The 12,086-nt window shown below is 39.9% G+C and overlaps 1 protein-coding gene across 1 annotated transcript in view; it reads right to left on the bottom strand.

The window, feature by feature from the left end:
• Positions 1-12,086, bottom strand: part of Erich1 (glutamate-rich 1) — a 78,072-nt gene that overhangs the window by 64,547 nt on the left and 1,439 nt on the right. Inside the window, exon 2 of the mRNA XM_013024223.1 lies at positions 830-976. Within this exon, the coding sequence (XP_012879677.1) occupies positions 830-976 (147 nt within the window). The remainder of the gene's footprint in view (positions 1-829; positions 977-12,086) is intronic.

Genomic DNA, 12,086 nt, shown 5'->3' with positions numbered 1-12,086 from the left:
CTGTCCCTCAGCTCTTCAGCTCAAGGCTAGCGCTCTACCACTTGAGCCACAGCGCTACTTCTGGCTTTTTTGTTTCTGCTTATGTGGTGCTGAGGAATCGAACCCAGGGCCTCATGCATGCAAGGCAAGCGCTCCACCACTGAGCCACCTTCTCAGCCCTACAAGTATCTTTTATAAGCATGTACCTTGTCCTTTCATTTTCTTGACTGTCTTTTATAGATCAGAAATTTTTCATTTTAATAAAGTCCAACATCAATTTTTCTTTCATCAAGCATACTCATGTGCTGCAACTAAAATGTTACTAATATGTCCAGTGTTCCAAATATTTTCATCTCATATATATATACTTTATATATATATACACACACATATATACACATATATATGTGTATATATATATATATATACACACACACACACATATATATATACATATATATATATATGTATATATATATGCACACACACACACATATGGTTTCCTTCTTGTTTATCTTACATCAACTGATATCCAAAACCAGAACAGCACCATAGGCATTCATTATACATTGGGTCAGTACATGAGATTCTTATTTCCAATTACCACCAAAAGGCTGGAAGTGCAGTTGTAACTCATATGGTAGAGTGCTAGCCTTGATAAACTAAAGGGCAGTGTCCAAACCCTGAATTTAAGCTCTAGTTCTAGCAATAAATTAATTAAATAATAGAAAATAAAGGTCATTCAACAAAGAGAAACAACAGGCCAGAAGGATAGATTCTCTAGTGGCAGTGTAGATTACTGGGGAAAACCAGATCCTTATAATCTATCCTTACTTGCAAACAACCTTACCTGTCAGATGATGAACATGCTTGTGTTTTGCTTTTCTAGAGGTCACTTTCTTAGGTGGTGTTTCTGAGGTCAGAATTTGGAGTGTGTCTTTTTCTTGCCCACTTGGAACATTAGGGAAAAGTTTCTTCAGCACTTTTTCAACAAACACTATAAAGAATTAACAAGAGAAAGAAGAAATACCTTACTGCATTTATTTAAAACATATATGGATTTCATTTAAAACCTGATAGCAACTGGCCCTCATAATGGTCATCATTCTACAAAGAACCTCTAGACAGAGTCTCTGGGCACCACCCAAAAACTGCCCAGTAGACCTCTAGGAGCCTGTTCCTGATAACCTTTCTTATAGTCGTTACTCCACAGGAAACCCTCCAGGCCTAGCTCTTTCAAAGATGCATACACTTTGGTGCCTGCTGGCTTTCTCTGAACACTGCTTTATAGGTTAGGGAGGTGGCTAGGCCTGAGCTATAAAGTACATTCTAGGTTGCACCAGCACTGTACTGTCACCAAGGCGAGGTACTAGGGAGGGTGGACAGCCTATGTGCAGGCCACACAGTTACTAGTTCCATGTGTGTAAGAAACAAGCAGTCTTTCTTCTTTAAACTGAGCAAGCTGACAACTGCAATCAAGAAAATTATTTTGTGCAGTTTACATGGCTTTGGCATGTACACGAGACACTATAGTTTATTTTAGTTTACATTCTGCTTTTACTAGAGAATGAAAATTGTATTAATGAGTAAATATTTCCATCCTCACTTAAATGTGGTTTATAAACAGGTATGATCTTAAAATAGCATACCAGAAAAGGAGGAGAAAGGTTAATAAAAGGGTGGGAATTTTTTAGCCTCATTAAATTAAAAAAGATAAATAGCTGCCAAGTTCTGCAGAGGAAATCTGAATACCTAATACAGTACCCTAGTACTTTCAGGAAGATAGTAGAAGATGTAGACTTAGTTCAAGCCCACAACTGACAAAAAAAAAAAAGAAAAAAGAAAAGAGGACACCAGGAAATGGAAAGACCTTCCATGCTCTTGGATAGGCAGACTCAATATTGTGAAAATGGCCATACTGCCAAAAATAATATACAAATGTAATGCAATTCCCAATGATGTTCTTTACTGAAATAGGGAAAACAATCCAAAAATTTACATAGAACAACAAAAGACCTAGAATAGCCAAAGCAATTATTGGCAAAAGAAACAACACAGGAGGGATCACAATACCAGATTTCAAGCTCTACTATAGAGCCAGAATAACAAAACCAGCTTGGTGCTGGCACAAAAACAGACCCGAAGACCAATGGAATAGATTAGAAGATCAAGAAATAAAATCATATACCTAAAGTCAGCTGACATTTGACAAAGGAGGCAAAGACATACAGTGGAAGAAACATAGCCTCTTCAACTACTGGTGCTGGGAAAACTGGGCGGCCACATGCAGAAAACTAAAGGTGGACCCTAGCCTGTCACCATGCACTAACATCAACTCTAAATGGATTAAGACCTCAACATCAAAGCAGAAACTCTGAAACTACTGCAGGACAGAGTAGGAGAAACACTTGAACTTATAGGTACAGGCAGGAACTTCCTGAACAGAGTCCCAGGATCACAACAAATTGAAGAGATTTGACAAATGGGACTACCTTAAAATAAAAAAGTTTCTGCACAGTTAAAGACATAGCTACCGCTGGGCTGCGCTGGTGGCTCACGCCTGTAATCCTAGCTACTCAAGAGGCTGAGATCTGAGGATCACATTTCAAAGCCAGCCCAGGCAAGAAAGCCCATGAGACTCTTTTCTCTAATAAACCCCTAGAAAACCAGAAGCGGTGCTGTGGCTCAAGTGGTAGAGTGCCCACCTTAAGCTGAAGAGCTGAGGGACAGTGCCCAGGCTCAGAATTCAAGCCCCATGGGGAAAAAAAAGGACATAGCTACCAAACTACAAAGACAGCCAAGCAATTTGGAAAAGATATTTACCAGCAATATATTAGACAAAAGGCCATATACAGGGAACTCAAGAAACGAATCCCTCCCAAATCTAACCAATCAATCATTAAATGGGCAAGGGAACTAAAGAGAGACTTCTCAGAAGAAGAGATAAAAATGGCATGAGGAAATGTTCATCATCCCTGGTTGTAAAGAAAATGCAAATAAAAACAACCCTGAGATACCACCTTACCCCAGTCAGAATGGCCCACATCCTATATTCAGCCAAGGACAAATGCTGGCAAGGATGTGGAGAAAGAACTCTATTGCACTAATACAACCACTTTGGAAAGCAGTCTGGAGGGTCCTCAGAAAGCTAAATTTAGACCTCCCCTATGACCCAGCCATACCATTTCTAGGCATCTACCATGAGCAACAGGAACCAGGATACAAGGACACATGCACCTCCATGTTCATTGCTGCACTGTTCACAATAGCCAAGATATGAAAACAATCCAAATGCCCCACTACAGATAAATGGACCCAAAAACTGTGGTACCTACATACAATGGAATATTATGCAGCCATTAGAAAGGACAAAATAATGGCATTTGCAGAGAAATGGATGGAACTAGAACAAATCATGTTGAGCAAGGTAAGCCAAGATCAGTGAGACAAACGGCACATGGTCTCCCTGATACGTGGATGTTAGAAGATATAACAACGCAAACGGACTCAAGAAACAAAGGATCTCTACTTAATTTGTCATATAATTTCTAGATGACTCCATGTTCTTGACCTCTTAGATGGCATATACATGTGCACATCTGAGGGAAGCTAGGAGGAGGGCACAGAATCAGAGGGAAAAAGGAAAAAAAAATACAGCAGAGAGGCCCATCAGCTGCATCGGACATTGATGAAAACGAAGCAAGCAACTCAAGGGCAGCAATGGGAGGGAACGATGAGAGGGAAAGAGGGAACAGCTCACACTAAGCCAAAGAAAAGAAAGGTACATATCACCCAGCTTGGAAAAAATAGTTGCATGGTCAAAGCTGATAGAATTCACAAACATTATAGACCATGACAACGACAATTTGCCTTGGGAAGGTTAAAATATGTTTGTGACTTTAAATAAGTATTGCTATCCCACGATTTTGGAAATTTATGTAATCACTCAATTTCAATAAAAATATTTTTTAAAAGGAATTAACCTAAAAAAAGATGTAAAAATGCAATTTTAAAAAATGTTACTATTTGTACTTTACAAACATCCTTGGTGAGAATTTTTTTTAACTTTATTGTAAAAGTGATGTACATAAGGTAATGAGTACATTTTCTGTTGAACACTGTTATTCCCTCCCTCATTTTTCTCCTACTTTCCCTTTCTCAACTCCCCCCACACAAAAGTTGTAAATTTCCAACATATTGTCTTATGAGTATCTTTATTGCATTGGTTCACCCTTTGTCCTTTGTTGGTAAGAAACTGTTTTGTAATTTTCACATATTTTTTAAAAGTTACACCTTTTAATCTTCACAATGATAGTCACCATTATCTTAATCTACATTGCTTATGAACTCTATGACCTTTAGCAATAAAACATTTTTTTATAAATCAGGCAATATGTACATTTCTTTCCATTTGCTTAGTATCAGCTGTTCCCTCTGTTGGTGAGGACAACTCTTCTTCCTCCTATTCCTCCTCAATTTTATCTACTCTTTTTAGCATACATGGCTATGGCATGTGTGGTGATTTTGAAGGTAATTTTTCTTCCCTGATTTTCCCATGTGAGATTTTTCTGTAAGGAAGCTGCTCCTATTTGTTTATGAATCATTATTATTCCTTTATGAACTTTTGGATATTTCATTTATTCTGAGGGTTATACCCCTGTGCTACTTTCACAATATTTTGTTGCTCAAATTTCCCCAGTGCTAGCCAATTACCTTCATCATGGACAGTGCTTCCCTTCCCTTCTGTAAGACATAAATGTATCTGGCTACACAGATGCCACAGCATCTAGTTCTCCAGCATCTAGTATCTAGCTATAAGACTGGAGGACACATTTATTCACTGTTAGTACTGCTATTCTTTCAACATAAATGTAATCTTGTCCATCCTTTGCTCAATAATCATGAGAAATGAGCCTTGGAAGTGGAGGAACATCTTGGCCATCCATAAATACAAATTAGAAATTTGAACACAGAGCCATCACAGATGGCTAAGTGCTTAAGAATGGCCCATCCACACCATGCCAAACCCTATCCAGACAGTAAGATAACAAGGCTGTTATGCAGAATAATGAACTGGTCATCGCAAAGATCATGCAATAACTTAAAAATAGTGCTTGGCCAGGTATTAGTGGGTTGTATTTGTAATCTTAGCTGTTAAGAAAGCTGAGATCTGAGAAACTCAATTCAAAGCCAGCTCAGGCAAGAAAGTCTGTGAGACTTTTTTTAAAGAAAAAAATTCTTGTTTCCATTTCCTGGAGTTCATTTTGATAAATATTATTTTATATAATCAGAGGCACAGAGGCAATGAGCCTTTGTGTTTCTCCCCTAAGAGTATCCTCCTCTGGAGTTTCTAAAAGATGCTTATTTCCAATTATCACTAAATAGGCAAAAGTGGAGCTGTGGTTCAATAGAGCTCAGGAGCAGTGCCCAGGCCCTGAGTTCCAGCCCCTGGACTGGCATACAAATAAATAAAAAAAATAAAATAGTGTTCAATGTCTTAGGTAAATGTAAATAAAATTTAAGCATAAAAGTTTTAATTCTGGCTGGGAAGGTGGCTCAGTGGTAGAGCGCTTGCCTTGCATGCATGATACCCTGGGTTTGATTCCTCAGCACTAAATAAGCAGAAAAAAAAAAGCCGGAAGTGGTGCTGTGGCTCAAGTGGTAGAGTGCTAGCCTTGAGCTGAAGAGCTGAGGGACAGAGCCCAGACCCAGAGTTCAGGCCCCACAACTGGACCCCCGCCCCCCCAAAAAAAGTTTTAATTCTTTAAAATTTAAACCACAAGTTTTTATATGGAAGACGACAGTGTGAAAATGCCATGTAATTTCAGATGTGCACAATTTAACATTTAATGACAGAATAGATGAGAAAACCTTTCACTATTCAAACTGCATTGGTTTAAGCGTCTTGTAAACCCAAGAGCCTGAGTTTCATCTTCTAACGGTGGTTTACACCCTCACAAGCCCTTTGCTGGCATCTGATCACTTCCCTGTAGCAGGAACAGGTTCCCTAAGTAGAACGCTCAAAAAGTTCAGCCCTACCCCTCCTACTGCTATATTAGTATATAAAAATAAATACTTAATCAACAGCTCCTCGTTGACAGGAGTCAAGGCATGACTTTGTTAATAAATATTGGCAGATGGTTTTATGTTATACTAACCATGGACATGCATTATTTATAATGTAAGCTATGAACAGGCACAAGTGCAGATAGTATCAAGGAGATGTCAAAATGGGTATCTCATTAGAAAGCAGGAGTTTTGTCTTTAACAAGAATTTTCATAAATATTAATACAATTTAATCCCAGTACTTGCAGATCTAAAATAAATTTGCTGACAAATATACATGTCTAAATATTTTCAGCTACTACAATATGAAGTATGAAGTACTTAATTTTTAACTTACCTTTTAAAAAGCAAGCTTAAAAGTAAAACAATGATCAATATCAGTTCTATCAACTGATATTGCTGAAATATTAATTGATAAACGCCACGTCATTCTCGCACTTGAGATCACACCTATAGTAAGATTTGGGGTAATACTGTACCACTCGGACTACACAAAATAAACATTTGATGCCCTGCCATCATGCATCGCTCCTTTCCTCTACAATAATTAAGAACCACAGCATGGTAAATAGTCACTATACTCATAAGGCAGATGTACATTTCCAAGGGTTAGGGACCACTGTAAACAGAAAGTCCTGGCATTTTCATAAGGGAGATTTTCATAACCTGCAATGGTTAAAGACAGCCTTTGTATTTGTATAAGGGAGAATGCAACCATAGCACATCCATAGAGGCACAAAGAGCCTGCTGATGTAAGATGAAAAGGACTATTTACCTATCACTAACAGTGTTCATGCTGTCAACTTAAGAAATAATACCAAAACACTGTAAGTCACTTTAACCCTCACTGCTAACTTCAAAGCTCTGATTCGAGTGAAATAATTAATCTTATAAACTACTTGATCATTTCCTACTACAGAAGAACTCTGTATTTGTGTGTGTGTGTGTATATACTACTCCTAGGGTTTGAACTCAGGTTTGAACTCAGGCCTGAGCACTGTCCCTGAAGTTTTTTGATGAAGACTAGCACTTTTTTTAAATTTTAAATTATTTTTTGGTTGGTCATAGGGGCTGAACTCGGCCTGGGCACTGTCCCTCAGCTCTTCAGCTCAAGGCTAGCACTCTACCACTTGAGCCACAGTGCCACTTCTGGCTTTTTTCTGCTTATGTGGTGCTGAGGAATCAAACCCAGGGCTTCATGCATGCGAGGCAAGCGCTCAATCACTGAGCCAACTTCCCAGCCCCTGAAGGCTAGCACTTTATCACTTGAACCACTGCTTAGTAGTTTACTAGAGAGAAGAGTCTCATAGACTTTCCTGCCTGGGCTGGCCCTGAACCAAGAACCTTAGATCTCAGACTCCTTAAAGGCTAGGATTATAGGCATGAGCCACCATTGTCCAGCAGAATTATTTTTAATTTTATTTTTTAGCAAACAAAATACACCTTCTAACTGGCCAATTCACTTTATAATTAATTTAAAAAGAATGCAAATGAAGGCTGGCTTCCCCTCTGCCCCCAGTATACCAGGACACAGTATAGTAAGTGTAATTTTTTAAGCATCTATGATTTGGCGGTTATTAAAATACTTTTTGACCTGGTATGTGTGCGCCCATACTAGAATTGTAGGAGTAAAAACAAATTGAAGGTTAAGTATCTTTTCTCTTTAATTTCTAATGTGCTAAAAACTCAAAACTACAAAAACAGAGCTGGGTGATCTGATCCTGTCATAGTACCTAGCCTTTAAAGGACCAATAAAAACAGCACAGTGGTTATAGCAAAGATTCTGACAACTCCAGCAGAAACCTGAGGCTAGCCTGCCTTTTCATTTTTCTCACATCTCATCCATGTACTCCTCTTCCAAAATGAGAACAAGTTTCAACTGGAACTCAATGTCTTACAAAAAGCAATCATGGGAAATAAAATGGGTATCTCAAGTCCATGAAAGAGAAGGGGCTGCAGGAAAACAAATACAGTCACTAAGGAGATGATGCAAACAACATCTGGAAATGATGAAAAAAATCTGAAGAAAAATACCAGTTAAAATTAGTTTTAATATCAATGAAATTCCATAGGGAATTAAGTTATTTTGATGTAATTTTCAGAAACCACTGCCATCAGCAGAAGCCAAATAAAAATATAATCTTTCAGCTGGACACTGATGGCTTACTCCTGAAATCCAAGCTACTCAGAAGGCTGAGATATGAGGACTGCAAGTTTGAAGCCAGTCTGGGCAGGAAAGTCTGTGAGACTTACCTCCAATGAAATTATAGAAAAAACTGTAAGTGGTGCTATGGCTCAAGTGGTAGAGTGCTAGCCTTGAGCAAAAGGAGTTCAGAGTCAGTACCCAGGCCAAGTTCAAGCCTCAGGACTGGCAAAAAACAAAACAGAAAACAGTACTATCTTTCAGTAAAGCATTCTGAGGAAACTGTTTTTATTTCATTTGTTTAGTTACATTTTATTAGCATACATTAATTGTACAAGGGGGTTTGTTGTGACATTTGTACACATTGTATACAATGTATCCTGAGCAATCTACTCCCTTCTCTCTGCCTAATTAATTCCCCCTTCTTAAAAGTTTCCAGAGGTTTCAGTGACTTATTTTCAAATAAAGTGTGTTGACCATATTCACCCTCATTTACCTTTTATTTCATTGTATCCCTATAATGCAGCAGGTTATTTAATCTTTGCCTATAATCTAAGAATAAAGGAATAAACCGATATTAGTATTATCTGATTTCTCAAGAAATGATTAGTACAGTCTCTTAATGAGTTTAATAACAATTAAAAATTTAAAAAATTAGTAAGATTTAAGCAAGAGTTGGCAAGCTTTCTGAAATATTAAAGGAAAAATAGTTCACCAAATAAGATTCAAATAGAACATGATTAGAATCTTAAACCATACCTATGAGATATACTCATCTAAGAAGAAACTACATATTCATTTTTTTCTACTAAACTTTTTTTTTTTGGGGGGGGGTCCGGTTGTGGGACCTGAACTCTGGGCCTGGGCGCTGTCCCTCAGCTCTTCAGCTCAAGGCAAGCGCTCTACCACTTGAGCCACAGCGCCACTTCCGGCTTTTTTCTTTTTGGTGCTGAGGAATCGAACCCAGGGCCTCAGGCATGCAAGGCAAGAGCTCTACCACTGAGCCACCTTCCCAGCCCCTCTACTAAACTTTTAGTACTTAAATATTTCAAGCATACTTTGTCATTTTACTCACAGCTTTTTTAGAGGTACTTACTATCTCTCTCTCTCTCTCTCACACACACACACACACACACACACACTCTCTCTCTCTCCTCTCTGACTAACAAGGCTTTAGGAACACTAGAACTAGTACCATATAAAGGGCCAACAATTCCATTCTGTGTGACGCTGGCCACAATTTACTCCCTCAGCTACACAGAAATAACAGAATACAAGGACATGGCATGCTAGAAGCTCAGCAAGAGCACTGGCAGTTAATTTCATCTGAAAGGAGTCCCAAAATAAAGGTTTGTGGCACCTGTGGCTGTAGTTATCGCAATCTACCTGCTACATATGTATCCTGGCCTATCCTCCAGACTCCCCAAAAGGCATACACACCTGGAAGGCCAAGCCTGGCTGTCCTGGAAGAAGTGGTCACAGAAATGAGGTCTTACCAACAGGCAATTAAGCTACCATGTTACAGCTGTGTTCTCCAACTTGGTCATCATCCTGGCCAGCCCACCAGGTTGAGTCCCAAAAAAAGAGAAGAGTGGTTCCAAGCACAGGCTTTGGACTCTCTATTAGAGAAGACAGCAAGCGGATGTAAAGAGTAGCTTCAAACATTCATCCACTGTTCCTCATGACACCAGGAGGCTGGAATCACTGTTCCCACCTGAAGTTGGATGGAAGGGATGGCTCAGTGATCCTATTAGGCCTACAGCTACTTGCTGTACAGCTTACAGCACCAAGAATGGGTATGTGTCCAATAATTAGTGAGTCTTGAGAGGCAGAAGTGGGGCAGGACCACTGACATTCTTCCCACTGCAGAGCCCAGCTCAGGACAGCCTCACAGTCTGGCTCTGTGCTCTACACAGTAACACTACATCCAAGAGAAGTAAAAAGGTACATTTTCTACATTTCTTCATGACATACTCTGCTCCTTCTGGGAGTGCCTAAGCAGTGGGCTTGGAAACCATTTGGAAAGGAAGTGACAGGAGTGCTCAATGGAGCAGGCACTAGATATAAACAAGTCACTCATTTCCACAGTTAACTGAACAGCTACCCAGGCCAGCACCACAGAGTCATGGTTAAGAATACCACGGAAACAGGGCTCCTTTCTAAAAGAACATATAGCCTCCAGGTGAGCTAAAGTCCCTAAAGTGTTTCCATCCCACTGTGGCAAATTGCTGCCATTCACAGCCCTGAGTTAGTATTTAGTTATATGTCAGACATGCACCAATCTCCCCAACTAGAACGGAAGCCACTTGAACTGCATTTGAGACCTGGCACCCTTCAATTCGCTTCAATCTGGAGGCAATTCATTGTCAGACTTTCATTGTGGCTCTTAGAGACCTAAAAGATTCTCAAACACGGTTCAGACATTTTTTCCTAGCATAAAATGGAACCCAAGTTAAAAAAAATGCTTTTTAAGTAGTATTACTGCTCAGAAGTAAAACATTCTTCTCCCTAACACTGGAGAGTTTTGCTACAAATTGTCACATAAATTAGTATGTTAGTAGGCAACTTTCAGAAGCAATCTACTTTCAGGGAAAAAAAAAGTAAACAAAATTACCAAATCTTAGACTAACTGCTTTATACTGTTCCCCTATTTCAAGCTTTCTGTGCAGATAGAGAGGATGGCTTGCTGTGATTCTCACTGGTCTCTTCTCTTACTGTGAGCTGCTCAAGGACACTGAGTCCCAGAGGTGGGAAGAGATGATGTGGCCGATGTCTTATTTATAGAGAAGATGAACAAGGACACTTCTCAGCTCCCAAGTGCTTCACATAAGAACTCTGAGTAAGGGCTGGGAAGGTGGCTCAGTGGTAGAGTGCTTGCCTTGCATGCCTGAGGCCCTAGGTTCGATTCCTCAGCACCACATAAGCAAAAAGAAAAAAGCCAGAAGTGGTGCTGTGGCTCAAGTGGTAGTGTGCTAGCCTTGAGCTGAGGGACAGAGCCCAGGCCCAGAGTTCAGGCCCCACAACCGGACCCAAAAAAAAAAAAAGCAAAAAAAACCCTCTAAGTTCACTCAGTTAGCCAGTAAGGTTTTAGGGTGGTGGATATTATGTTTGGGGTTTTGTTGGTTATGGAGATTGGACCCAGGGCCTCAAACATGGAAGGAACATGAACATAGGAGGGAAAGCTGGAAGAGGAAGAGCAGATCGTAAATCAACCTTGAACAAAGGAGATGGGTTTCAGGTCAATTCTACAAACCATAACCAACAAAGAACCCACTCTTGTCTAGTAAGAAGTTATAAAGTTTGGGTATTAATTAAAAGATGCTAATATCCATTTTGAAGCCTAACATAGGTCTGTTCAGTTAATGTTAAGTCATTTCTAAGGTGAGATGATCTGGTGTGTGTCTTTTTGTTTTCCAGCCAAGAAGGTGCAAGTAGAACTCCCTGGAACTTAAGAGGCCAGTTCTTAGGGCAGACTTAGAGAAGAGGCCAGTTCTTAGGACAGACTTACAGAGGGCAGTTCTTAGGGCAGACTCACAGAGGGCAGTTCTTAGGACAGACTCACAGAGGGCAGTTCTTAGGGCAGACTCACAGAGGGCAGTTCTTAGGGCAGACTTAGAGAAGAGGCCAGTTCTTAGGGCAGACTTACAGAGGGCAGTTCTTAGGGCAGACTTACAGAGGGCAGTTCTTAGGGCAGACTTACAGAGGGCAGTTCTTAGGGCAGACTCACAGAGGGAAGTTCTTAGGACAGACTTACAGAGGGCAGTTCTTAGGACAGACTTACAGAGGGCAGTTCTTAGGACAGACTTAGAGAAGAGGCCAGTTCTTAGGACAGACTTAGAGAAGAGGCCAGTTCTTAGGACAGACTTAGAGAAGAGGCCAGTTCTTAGGACAGACTTA

This window comes from Dipodomys ordii, unplaced genomic scaffold, assembly GCF_000151885.1.
Source record: "Dipodomys ordii isolate 6190 unplaced genomic scaffold, Dord_2.0 Scaffold74, whole genome shotgun sequence".
Lineage (NCBI taxonomy): Eukaryota > Metazoa > Chordata > Mammalia > Rodentia > Heteromyidae > Dipodomys > Dipodomys ordii.
The sequence above is the reverse complement of the archived record's forward strand: the minus strand, read 5'-3'. Positions and strand labels throughout refer to the sequence as shown.